At 49.3% G+C, this 13,308-nt stretch overlaps 1 protein-coding gene across 1 annotated transcript; it reads right to left on the bottom strand.

Annotated features, from left to right (window-relative positions):
* Positions 1 to 1,594: 1,594 nt before the first annotated feature.
* Positions 1,595 to 10,378, bottom strand: CUNH1orf115 (chromosome unknown C1orf115 homolog). Its single transcript, XM_012459707.2, has 2 exons — positions 10,004 to 10,378; positions 1,595 to 4,012 (listed from the first exon to the last, which is right to left on the bottom strand). Exons 1-2 carry the CDS (start codon positions 10,319 to 10,321, stop codon positions 3,893 to 3,895), a joined length of 438 nt encoding a protein of 145 aa, XP_012315130.1. The 5' UTR covers positions 10,322 to 10,378; the 3' UTR covers positions 1,595 to 3,892.
* Between the last annotated feature and the right edge of the window lie 2,930 nt (positions 10,379 to 13,308).

The following is a 13,308-nucleotide window of genomic DNA, read 5'->3' as shown; positions in this document are numbered from 1 at the left end:
GAACTACCCGAGAAACACTTTTTTAAAAAGCAAAGCCCATCTTCAAGGTGCTTTATTCTGATCCTAGTTTGTGTCTTCAGATGAGGCTGAAGGGTAAATTAAGGCATGCAGCACTTAGACTCGGAGATTTGGCCTGAGGCTTCCAGCAATAAAGTCTTTGAAATGGTCAATGCAGTAGAGACTTCTTTACTCAAGAACCATCTGGGTTTTTGGCAAAACCATGAAACCTCTCAAATGTATTTTTGTGTGTATGTTTTTTAATTACAAAATAAGCTTCTAGGGTGATCTCTCAAATGTCCAAAAATATTCTGGAGGTGATGGCTTCATTGAGTTTACACAGTTCCTCTGTACTCCTGTAGTCAGAGACTGGGAAAATACATCATGGGTGCAAACCCCATAACCACAGCTGCCGAAATCTAACACTGCAATAACTGTTTCTTGATGCCACAACTGTTTTCTGCTTAAAAAAAATAAAAAAGATTACCAGTTCTCAGAAGACCACTGGAGGGTGGAGGAGGTGCTCTGAATTCAAGTCCTGCCTCTGGCTGCTTCTTGGTCACAGATGCCATCAGGACTTCTCTGGCAAGACACAGGTGCTGGGCAGAGGGACAGCAGGATGACTCCAAGGTGGCTGAAGACACAGTGGTCCCTCGCTTCTGCTTTGCTGTAAGCCTAACAGCAGGTGGGACTGGTGGGCCCTGATGGCTACCAGGACCACTCCTCTCCTCTCCACCTACCCCACCTCTAAGACCTTCAATATCACTTCTGTGAGGACTCAGTGAGCAGGCATACCACATGTACTCGGCGCAGGGCTGGAACCTGGCAGGGCCCCTGCTCTGGCCCAGCCTCCCACTCGGAGTCCCACTGGCAGATGCAATGTGCAGCAGGCCCCGGGGGCCAGCATTTCCCAGCTGAGGCAGAGGAACAGCTGCATTGGGGTTTTCTCAGCAGCCTGTGGGCCATGTAGCTTCCTGCCCCCATGCTAGGCTCTCTAAATCTGAGCTGGAGGTTCTAGAAATCTTTTTTTTTTTTTTTGAGACAGAGTCTCCAGCCCAGGCTGGAGTGCCGTGTTGTGATCTTGGCTCACTGTAACCTCCACCTTCTGGGTTCATGCAATTCAATTCTCCTGCCTCAGCCTCCCGAGTAGCTGGGAATACAGGAGTGCACCACCACACCCGGCTAATTTTTGGTATTTTAATAGAGATGGGGTTTTGCCATGTTGCTCAGGCTGGTCTTGAACTCCTGAACTCAGACAATCTGCCCGTCTCAGTGCTAGGATTACAGGCGTGACCCACCGTGCCCAGCCCCATTTTTAACAAACTCATGAGCTGAGGCTCCTACATGGCAAAGCCTGTTCTGCTGGCTTAGAGAGAACTGCCCCCTTTAACACACATGCAGAATTCCCAGGTGAATTGGGGTCTCTCCCGCCATTGGGTCCTCAGGGAGCAGTTGTGGGCTCCTACTGGTTCCCAGGGAGGTCTCTCCCGACTGGTCATCACCTGCTGTGCCAAGTTCTCAGTGTGGCTGGACTCCAGCAATGTCCCTCAAGCAAGGCCAGAAAGTGAGGAGCCAGGAACCCTTCATGCAAGAAACATTACATAAATCGAGGCTTTTATTTACATCATAGGACAAGAAAAGGGCACAAAAGAAGTCTCTCGGTCAAGCACATCAAGCGAAAGCTCTAAAACTCAATTCTCAGTAAGGTGTGGACACTGATATTTAAAAAAAGAAAAAAAAAGAGAAAGAAAAGATAAAATGGTTATCGGTGACATGACCCAAACGCTTACGCTCCAGGACCTGAGTAAAAGACACCCAGGGCAGCCCTGTCACAGAGAAGGAGGACTCAGGCCGAGTGACATCTGATGTTCATCTCTGGGAAGGTTTGACTTTTGACATTTCTGAGTTAATTTTTAACCAGATTCTTAAGAATTTCAGGGCCAAACAGACTTGACTGTACAGTTTTTCCAATTTGGGGATGCGAGTGGGGAGGCTCTTCCTGGGACAGATTCCCAGGCAAGGAAAGGCCCCAGCAGCTCTGTCCCCTGCCCCCACAGGCCCTCACTCTCTTTCCCACTCACTGTGCTTGGCTTTTTCTTCCACTTAACGTCTGTCTCTCCCTTTCTCCGACACCCAGTGCTGTGGGGCAAGCTGTAATTATCTCACGTGTGTGAAAATGTGCCGTATCCACTTTCATCATCTGGGCTAAAACCAGATCACTTGTTTCACTTTTCCTCACCAATATTAACAACACAGGAATTCAGTCCCAGTGAATCTTCAACATGAAGTTGAAGCTTCAGGAAGTGAAGCGGAGTCTAGCTGCACAGCTTCAACCTTGTCCCCCAGCCCTTCCTTTTTTCTGTCTGTCTGTCTTTCTGTCTGTCTTGGTGGGGCTTGATCAGAGAAGCATGAGTGTGGAGGCCTCCCCTGCATGCCTTGGGATGACAGGTGGGTGCTGTCACTGATCCTGCAGACTGCTCAGCAACAGCCCCTTTGGATTTCCAGATATTCTGGAAACAAAGTCAGACCAGTGGCCTATCGGGGAGATGGTAAGGGGGACCTCCTCTCTTTCATCTCCCTGTTCAGCATCCCATGGCAGTCCACAGGTCATCCTTGGTGGGTCTCAGGCCCAAGACCCAGGCCCACCCTACCCTTTGAATCCGGGTGAGATGAGGTCACACTGGGCAGCACAGAAGAGCAAAGGATGCTAAAAAGGCAGCCAATGAGCTCATGGCCTCAGGGGTTTTAAGCACCAGCCATGACACCTCTGGCCACCCAGCCTCCCCTGTCCATACGGCACAGGCCCAGCCTACGTGAACTCCCCCACATTGACGCTCCAGGCCCGGCTCCTGGATAGCCACCTTCTTTCTCTCTTCCAACATCTTCTTGCCTTGTTTCCACTTCCTTCACATCTGTCTCCTCCTTACTGCTTCCTTCTCTAATTCTGTATTTTCATTCCTGATGTGTTACGTCTCCCTCCGTCTCTCTCAGCCCCTGTGTCCCACCCAGGACAAGCACTCTTAGTTGGCCTGGCGGAGAGGAGCTGAGCCTCTGGTAGGAGTGCATTGATGGTGTTAGTAGGACCTGAACGCAGCCAGCCACACGCTTGCAGGGACTCTGGCTGCTGCAAACACATGGCTGGGCCGAAGTGGGCAACGCCGGGCACAAGAGCCCTCGGGAGTGGTCCCTTGGCCAACCTGTCCCAACTACCCACCCAGCCTGCGTCCGAACTTGCCCTCCTTCCTCACCAGCCTCACAGCCATTCAGGATGGGGTAAAATGACAAGTTTTTGTCTACTTTAAACAGTCATGCCACACTGCCAACACAGTTTTCAAAGCATCATAGCCTTCAAAGAGCTCTTTTCTTCCTTCCCTCTTCTCAAGCCTGTAATTAAACTCCTGGTGACAGAGTGGCAGAGGAAGGAGATCGGGGAGAATGACTTGAGGAATAAACAGCTCCCTAGCTGCCCTCAGAACCGAGGCAGCCCAGGAATGTGAGCGTCTGTCAGCCCACAACCTTTCCAGGAGAACACAGCAAATCATCTGACTCCAGTAACATCCTCTTCCTCCCCGCAAGATTCTGCTGCACACCCACACTGCTCGGATCTCTCGAGCGTCGGCCTCCACCCCAGCACCTGCCACCTTCACGTGAAGGCTCTGGCTTCAGCACACTAGCTCCACTCCCAAACCTAACCTCGGCTGAATTCTCTGTAGGATTGACCATTGGGTCCACACGGGACTGAGAGACGGGAGAAGCTCAGCAGATGGGCAGGGGTGACTCATTCATCATACTCATGTGATTCAGCAAAGAAAGGCATGTTTTCTCTTCCAAGTATGCTGTGTGTTCAAGTCTGAGATGCTCCAGGTGCACACGGTTCCCACAGCAGGGGCTCCCGTTAGCGCACGAAGGATACCACACTGGTGGCTACCCCAAACGGGGCGGAGTAGGCTGCAGCGAAGCCTTGCAGGCCGATGACCACGTAGCGGCATCCTTTCATGATGACCTTCCCGACATTCTAGTTTTAGGAATAGAAGAGAAAAGCAAAGGATTAGGGTAGGCAACTTTTTAATTCTGCCATGTTTCATGAAAGAAAAAAAAAAAACCCATGAGTCATGGCGACATACATAAACATCATTTTTCCTGATTCTCCCGTGGCAAATCAGCAAGTTACCACGTGCCCACCCCCAGCCTAAGAATATATGGGGGCTCACAGCAGACATCATCACCTTGCAAAGTGCTTTCAAGCACAGCTTATTTCCAGATAATTCAAAGACCTTCTTGGAAACAGCAGTGAGGCTGCCAAGTCTAAAAGTAAAGCAGTTTTGTTTTGTTTTTTAAACCAAAGATCACTCCTCTTCTCTGTTCCAGCTAAAAATTACTGGACCATTGGAAGGGTGGGTTAAGTTTTCCTTCCTTCAACTTATCTGAAAGCCATCTTCTCCTCCGTCTACCTCAAGGGTATATTTCTGTCTGACCCATACATCTGTCCCTTTGTAGTTTTCTGTCATTTTCTAATTGCTACATCCACATAAGCTCAGCATTTCCAATACCATTATACGCTCCTTGACGGTCAGGCTTGGGCAATGCTTTCCTGGTAACCACTCCTCCTCTTCGTTTTCTGCAAGGCTGAATAGGGAACATTCAGGGAATGTCAGGTGCTAGACAGGGGACATCTAAAGACTCAAATGGGATTGCAACAGAAAAATTACCACCGCCACCAATGAACATTTATTGCATGGCTGCCCCAGTCTTCCCCTCTCTACCCCAACTTCTGTCATCATTCTTAGTGACATCATTGCCCATGCAGATAACCTGTGCCTTAGGCCACATACCTTGTCTCTCAGTCCTTTGACTTTTCCATATTACTAGAACCACTCAGACTGGTTTGACTTAAAGTTCCTGATCACAATCACAAATCTCACCTTGCCTTCCAACACCGCCTGACAAACCTACCATATCTGTCTGGTAGGATGAATTTCTCTCTCCCCCAGGTACTGCCTCATACCTTTTCCCTTCTTAAGACTCCCCACTTGCAACACAGGCAGACACACCCAAGTCTCCACACCTCCGTGAAACGATTCCACTTCATCTTTCAGAGAAAAACAAAACCAAACCCCAGACATCATCAGGGAACACATTCACCTTCCACCACTCTCTACAGACCTACCTGTGCCTGCCCCTGGCCTCCCTCGCTTGGTCTGTGCTAAGTGGAGAACGTGGTCCTCTTCCCCCAAGCCATTCCCTCGACACTTGCTGGTGCCCTCTCCCACCTTGACCTTGACTTTCCCTTCTCCAGCTCCGTCATTCGCTTCCTCTCCACTGGATCCCATTAGCTTACACACATGCTCGGGTATCACCTTGCCTCCGTATCCTGCCCCAGTCTCTGCCCTCCATCATGCCAAGCCAGCCAAAAGAGCCAACCACATGTACTTCTCCATGTCTGCACTTCTTACTCCCTCTGACTCTGGCTCCTACCCCAACCTACGCAGGGACTGTCTGGTCACGGCCATCTACTCCCATGCTGCCTGAACCAATGGAGGCTTTTCTGCCTTCCTCTCCCTGACCTCTCGGCGGCTTTCGACACACTTTATGAAATAATCATCTGGCCTGTTTGACTCCATATTCTTAGTTCTCTCCTACCTAAATAGGGAGCTCCTCCTCAGCTTTCTTTGCTTAATTATCCCTCTACCAGACTTTAAAATGTTGGTGTTCTTCAGTACTCAGTCCTGGGTCTCTCCTTCTCTCTCTCCTTCCCTACAGTCTCTGCTTAGATGGTCTCATCCATTTCTAATGACTACAAGTACTTCCCAGATTTGAAGAACTCTTCAGCTCAGGCTCAAATATTCAATTCATTACTTGAGATCTCCACGTTTCGAGACCCCCAATTCCTCTGGCATGCACTCTCCCTCACAGCCCTGCACATAAACCTAACGTGGATTGGCTGCTGGTATGTTCCTGGTGGCCTCTGTCTATCAGACTTAATAATGAGAAAGCACAGAGAGATTACATCTGTCCACATTTACATATCTGGTTCGAGGCAAGCTGAAGTTCAATCCTAAAAGAATCTCACTTCAGGGCCTATGACCTTAACCCCCATACTATATTTCCCTTTTAAAATAAAGGCAATATGTAAGCTTCTAGCTAACTACTCACGGCCTAGGCTTCAATTCCAACTCCATCACTTACTTAATTTCCCATGGCCTCGGTTTCCTCACCTATACAATGGGAATATTTAGTAACCACCTCACTGGGTTTTAAGAGGAGCAAATGAGATCATGCAAGGAAAGCACTTAGAACAGGACCCGGTGCAAACTGCAGGCGGTGTAAGTGCTCCCCAGTGTCAGCTATTATTACTGCAAAATAACGTCTACTTTTAAAAAATTACATAGTAATTTGGGTTTGTGGTGGTAATACATAAACCCAAGGTATCTGTTGTCTGTTTGGGAAAGTTTCTTACGAGTGTAATTTCCTATGACTTCTGGCTTACTTGAGCTTTCTTTTTTCTCTATTTTTTTATTTTTTATTTTTGAGACAGAGTTTTGCTCTTGTTGACCAGGTTGGAGTGCAATGGCGCAGTCTCAGCTCACTGCAACCTCCACCTCCCAGGTTCAAGTGATTCTCCTGACTCAGCCTCCAAAGTTGCTGGGATTACAGGCATGTGCCACCACACCCAGCTAATTTTTTGTATTTTTAGTAGAGAAAAGGTTTCACCATGTTGGTCAGTCTGGTTTCGAACTCCTGACCTCAGGTGATCCACCTGCCTTTGCCTCCTAACACGCTGGGATGACAGGTGTAAGCCACCATGCCCAGCTGATCTTTCAACAGTTTAAATTACAGGGTTCCTCGCAATAACAGAAGGAGGGCAGGGACTCGGCTGTGCTCATTACTGTATCTTGAGCACATAGAAAGATGCTGGGTGTTTCCTTTGGTACCTCTCCCGCTAAATGAAGAGCTTTGCAAGAATCAAGTACTGCCTGTGTCTTCTCTAGACACTGCTTTCCTGGACATTATTACCCTGTTGATTTCGCAAAGAGACATTGGGCTGGGGCATGCGCATGTGTGAGTATGTGATGTTGCTAAGAGATACACTCCTCTACATATGTGATAAGACTCATTGGGGGAATTTAACTTACATGTTTGAAACAACAAAAGACAAACGTTCTCTGGGGACAAGCTTAACAATCAATAGTGATCCATTATAAACAAGATCAGAATCACAACTGCTTGCATTAAATATGACATTTTCGGTATTTGTGCATCCATTTTGCTCAGCCTGTTATACTTTAAAAGCTGCTTGTCACTTTGTAATTTAGGGGAAAAAATCTACTAAAATAGTTCATTAACTGGAACACTGTCAAAAACACAGGTTTGAGAAATGAAATGTGAAGAAATGTAAAATATCTCTCAACCACTATTTCGGTGTCATTTAAGAGAGTGCATTTGGGATTCTTTGATCTGAGTAGAGCTTTCTACCCAACTAATCTCTCAGAGGGGAGCTGGGGTCTAAGGGAACGAAGAGAGTCACCTGCTTCATTTCTCCATGTTTGAGCCTGGTAACCCTCTCAGTTGGCTCCAAGAAAGTAGAAGCTGAAGTCATTCTTTTGAAGGTGAGAAAGGAGAGATCCGACCCTAACCTGACGATGTCCTCTCGCCTGGCCTCCTAGGTCCCCTGAACTAACACTCTAGAGCTTTCATGCCCACAGCTGGGCTTGTGATGGTCCCTCTACCTCAAACGACACCACTTCTCTATCCAGTGAAACCTTTTTTTTTCATTTGGTTTCATTAAGGCAAAATTCACATAACATAAAATTCACCATTTTAAAGTACATACAGCCCAGTGGCATTTAGTACTTTTACAATGTTGTGCAACCACCACTTCCATCTAGCTCCAAAACATTTCATCATCCCCAAGAAAAAACACACGACAATTAAGCAGATGCACTCCATTCCTCTTTCCCCAGTCCTTGGCAACCACCAATCTGTGTTCCATCTCCATGGGTTGACCTATCGTAGACATTCCGTACAAATGGAATCATATGCACCATACATGACCTTGTGGGTCTGACTTACTTCACTTAGCATAGTATTTTTAGAGGTTCATCATGCTGTAGCATGGATTAGTACATTTCCTTCCTTTATATGGCTGAATACTATTCCATTGTATGTATATAACACACTTGTTTATCCATCCATCCATCCATTCATGGACATTTGGCTTGTTTCTGCCTTTCGACTATCGTAAATAATGCTTCTATGAAAATGTGTATATAAACATTGATTCGGGTACCTGTTTTCATTCTCTCGGTTACATACCTAGGAGTAGAACTGCTGGATCACAGAATGAGTCTACATGGAACTTCTGGAGGAACTGCCAAATTGTTTTTCACAGTGGCTGTCCCACTTCACATTCCCACCAGCAATGTACAAGGGGTCCAATTTCTCTACATGCTCACCAACATTTGTTATTTGGTTTGGACATTTTTTGGAGTAGCCATCCTAGTGGGTATGAAGTGTACCCACTTCAGACCACTTCACTGTCATCTGGTGAAGTCTTAACTCGTCCTTCTGTGCCCAGTTTTCATGTCAGCATGATTTGAAAACTTCCCTGTCTTTATAAGCTCACTGCTGAGGAGTGAACTGCCGGAGCTCTGTGCCCTGAAGCCCCTGGGGGTGGTGCCCCAGCTATGTCAGTGTCTCCCTGGGAGACAGTGCACTGCTCTAGGGCAGGGCTGCACTGTATTCATTTTCACACCCCTACTGTTCAACACAATGCCTGCCACATAGTGAGGGCCCCCAAAATATCTTCAAGTCCTACTCCTTGAGCTGGGATTTCTGCAATATCACTTCACCAGTGGAGAGGGACACGATGGCTTCTTTGTGCTCAATTTAGACCCAGACCAGAGACGATTCGTCCTACAAGGGCTCTAAGCCTGAAAGACCCAACTTTATAGTTTTTATTAATATTTTTTTACCCCTGCCTGTGTTCTGCTCCAGAAGCTGTTGGCATACCTTTAAAGAGGATGATAAACGTAAGCTCCCAGGCATGGAGACTGAATGGCCTCAGGTTTAAGAGGGCATTGGGTGACACAGATAACTGGACAATAAATCAGATGAGGCCCGTGGCCCTTGGCCAGGACAGTCACTTCTGTGACTTTATTCTGGGTGGCCACGCCAGGAGAGCTTCAGGGAGCAGCTTCCGGTGCTTCTCGGCAGAAACACCTGGGAAGTGCATCTGGGCTTCAATTTCTGAGAAGCAAACTGTCTCCCATATTCATCCTTCCCAACCCCATCTCCCAGAGACAAATGGCAGAATGTTTTGAAAGTCCCACAGTACACGGACAGTTGGCTAAAAGAGAAAAAGAAAGTCAGCAAGCGCCTATTTATGTATTTGTTGCGCTCCCAGGCCCTGGAAATAACCTTGGAAATATTTGGGGGAAAAACCCAAATATTTCTCGACTAGTGGGATATCCTGGAGGGATGTTACTGGAAAACAGATACAGTGGGTTGCAATTTCTTTCTTTCTGTCGCCAGGCTGGCGTGCTGTGGCGCAGTCTCGGCTCACTGCAACCTCCACCTCCCGGATTCAGGCGATTCTTCCGCCTCAGACTCCCAAGTAGCTGAATTAATTTCTTTCTTTCCAAAGGGGCCGCCTTCTTCAAGTCACCTGCCACGCTAACGCTTCAGTATCCTATCTGTAATCAGGGACACTGGTTCCTGATCTTACATAAGAACCACCTTGGTAGGAGCCCCTTGAGAATGTTCTTAACCAGCCAGGAGCGCAGTAGCAGGCACAGCGGGGACCACCCAGTGCAACCCCCCGATTTAAGTTTCAATCACGACTCGCAACTCGCGGCTCCCCTCTGGCGAGGGAGTGGGAGTGGGGGCGGAGGGGGTCGCAGGTGCAGCTCGGAGAAACTGGGTGAGTGGACGGTCAGGACCCGGCTCCCGCTCCCCCGCGGGCCACCGCACCCGCGCCCCCCGGGCAGTGGCGGCGCAGGGCCCCTACCTTGCCGTACTTCTTCAGCTTCCGCCGGTACCTCCTCCTGGGCTTCTCGCCCGGCGCCGGCTCCTCCAGCGGCTCGTAGCGCTCGGGCAGGAGGGCGAGGTGCACCCTCCGCGCGCCCCGGGCCCCTGGGCCCCGCTCGTCCGCCGCGCTCGCCCCGCTCGCCCCGCTCTCGGCCGCCGCCTCCGCCTCGTCTCCGTACTCCAGGTGGTCCAGGATGGCGGCCGCCTCCTCGTCCCCCTCGGTTCGCCCTCTCCCTCGGGGCCCGCGGCGCAGGAGGCTGCTCTCCGCCTTGCTTCTGAGCCTGGCTCCCACCGTCATGATGCCGCGGACCCTCTGGCGAAGGTCCGAGAGCCAAGACGCCAACCTTTGCTCCCCGCCCGCTTCTCCGCCTCTGCCCGGACGGGGCGGGGGTTGGGGGGGGCTGCAGCGCCCCCTGGCCGTGGGGCCCGGGATGGCGGCGGCGCGGCTCCAGACTGGCCTCCCAGGCGGCGGACGCGCTCCGCCAGCCCCGCCCAGCAACCCACCTGCCGGCCAAAGGGTGCAGGTGTAATCTCACCTGTAATCCCAGCGCGCACTGCACAATAAACATGCAAAACACCTTCAACTGCACTTGCTACGAAATCAATGACCCCAAAATAATAGGACTCCATCCGTCCATGTTCAAATTAGCAACGATGGTAATGACACGAGAGATCACGCTCAGTGTTGGGAAGAGCATGGCGAGATGGTCACGGTAACAGTATTCGTGGGAGTGCAAATTGGTGTCAAGCTTTTGGAAAGGCGATCAGAAAATCTTTACCGTGAGTCTTAAGAAACGTCTGTATCCTTCTAGGAAATATTCGGAAACGCAAGACAGTGTGTCCACGGTGTTCAACGGTCTGACTCAGTGAAAAAGCGGAGCAAACCAACGGGGAGGGGGCAAAGGAAATTCTGCTCCAGACATGCCAGCATATGGTGCAGTCATTACAATCATGATTTTCAGGAATATCTCTCTGTGAGATAAGCATTCTCAATGTACTGTGAATCTCAACAAGCTGAGAATGCCCTATTTTCTTAAGTGGGTAAATGCCTTTGAATTCTGGCTAATGTGGAATTAAGGGCTGGGAGCAGTGGTTTGCGTCTGTAATCCCAGCACTTTGAGAGGCCGAGAGGATAGCTTCGGCCCAGGAGTTCAAGAACAGCCTAGGCAACATAGTTAGACCTCTATCGCTACAAAAAAAAAAAAAAAAAAAAATTAGCCAGGCATGGTGATGTGCGCCTGTGGTCCCAGCTATTCAGGAGGATCGCTTGAGCCTGGGAGTCTGAGCCTAACCTGGGCAGCAAGGGAGACCTCGTCTCTATGAATAAAAAAATAAATACAAAAATTCGCCTGTAGTCCCAATGAGGCAGGAGCATCGCTTGATCGCGAAAGGTGGAGGTTGCAGTGAGCTATGATTGCTTGCAAAGTGATTTCTGACCCTTCTAGGGCCAAAACAGAGAAGAGTAAAGAAAATATCTTCCATCACAAGTATTGCCCAAGGCGTTGTCTCACCCACAAGGCCTAGCAGATATTTGAAGCTGGTTTTCTATAGTTCTTTACAGACCCTCACTGGAAGCATTCTACTATACTGGTTATGACCCAGCAAATACCCTTGAACCCCTGATCACCTATGCCCCCCTCAATCTCCAGGGGTCCTGTGGTTCCAGGCCAATGCTATGGTCTGAATGTCTGTGTCCCACCCTCCCAAATTCATGTGTTAAATTTCTAACTCCAAGGTGATAGTATCAGGGGATGGGAGGCCTCTGGGAGGTGATTAGGTCATGAAATGGAACCCTCATGGGACTAATGCCCTTTTAAAAAGAGGCCCCAGAGAGAAATCCCTCACCCCTTCTGCCATATGAGGACACAGCAAGAGATAGAATCTGCTGGCACCTTGATCTTGGACTTCCCAACCCCCAGAACGCTGAGAAATAAGTTTCTATTGTTTACAAGTTACCCAGTTTATGATTTTTTTTTACAGCAGCCCAAATGGACTATGAGAACTGGTTTTCCTATCCTGCGCCTTTAATATGGCCATGTGGGTACAGGATTTGATATATGGACTTCGGTGCTTCCACATTTGGTGAAGGGCTTGAATATCAAGCTCTGGGCTGGGCCGTCTCCAGCGTAACTCCTAGAATGACCACAGAGCTGTTACTTGTGCTGTAGTGAGGAAGCTGTGGCACCAGGAGGCTGCCACTGGAGCTGGTGGCTGTAAGGATATGCCACTTCAGCTGCCACCTGGGAAGCCCCCAAATCCCCACAGTTAGCTACAGTCCAGCCCTGCCTGTGTCCCTGTCTGCTAGAGCTGCCATAACAAAATACTGCAGACTGGTGGCTTAACCAAGAGAAATTAATTTTCCCACAGTTCTGGAGGCTGGAAGTCTGAGTTTAAGGTGTCAGCAGGTTTGGTTTCTCTCAGGCCTCTCCCTTTGGCTTGCAGATGGCCGCCTTCTTTCTGTCCTCACATCACCTTTGCTCTGCGCATGCACGTCCTCGCTCCTTCTTCCGCTTTATAGAAGGACACTGGTCCTATTGGATCAGAGCCCCATCCTTATGACCTCATGCAACCTGTCTTTCTTTCTTTCTTTCTTTTTGACAGGGTCTGGGGTGCAGTGGTGTGATCTCAGCTCACTGCAGCCTTTGCCTCCTGGGTTCAAGCCATCCTTCCACCTCAGCCTCCCAAGCAGCTGCGACTACAGGCCTGAGCCACCATGCCCAGCTATTTTTTGTAGTTTTTGTAGATACTGGGTTTTGCCATGTTGCCCAGGCTGGTCTTGAACTGGGCTCAAGCAATCCACCTTCCTCCGCCTCCCAAAGTGCTGGGATTACAAGTGTGAGCCACCTCACCCAGCCTCAGTCAACCTTAACGACCTCTTCGAAGGCTCTATCTTCAAATACAATCATATCTAAGGTACTGGAGGTTCGTGTTTCAGCCTATGAATTGGGAGGTATGGGGCACAATTCAGTCCATAACAGACTGCCGGTCTGCACTGGCAACACACAGGCACCCCTCCCCTTTCTTTCGATACCCGTGAGACTGAGAAGCAGACACTGGCATTCTGGAATGAAAATCCCAACACCTGCAGGAGTGCGCTTGTCAGCAGAAGCAGCATAAACAGCTGAAGCTTGGCTTCCACCTCCTCTGCCTTCCAAAGCTCATGGGAATGCACCTGATTAGCCTAAGCTAATTTGCTCAATTTCCTCCAGTACCCCAGGGACCCGAGAACGTGATTTCACCTCCTAGACTGCACGCTGGAAGGAGGGTGAGAAGAATGCTGAGTGG

This window comes from Aotus nancymaae, unplaced genomic scaffold (genome assembly GCF_030222135.1).
Source record: "Aotus nancymaae isolate 86718 unplaced genomic scaffold, 86718_ANA_hifiasm-v0.15.2.pri h1tg000032l_0, whole genome shotgun sequence".
NCBI lineage: Eukaryota > Metazoa > Chordata > Mammalia > Primates > Aotidae > Aotus > Aotus nancymaae.
This window is presented reverse-complemented; position numbering and strand designations above follow the sequence as displayed.

Excerpts from the sequence above, each read along its gene's own strand:
- CUNH1orf115 (XM_012459707.2), bottom strand. The coding sequence starts at position 10,321 with ATGACGGTGGGAGCCAGGCTCAGAAGCAAGGCGGAGAGCAGCCTCCTG. Across the intron at positions 4,013-10,003 it reads AGCTGAAGAAGTACGGCAAG|AATGTCGGGAAGGTCATCAT; the intron begins GTAGGGGCCCTG and ends TCCTAAAACTAG.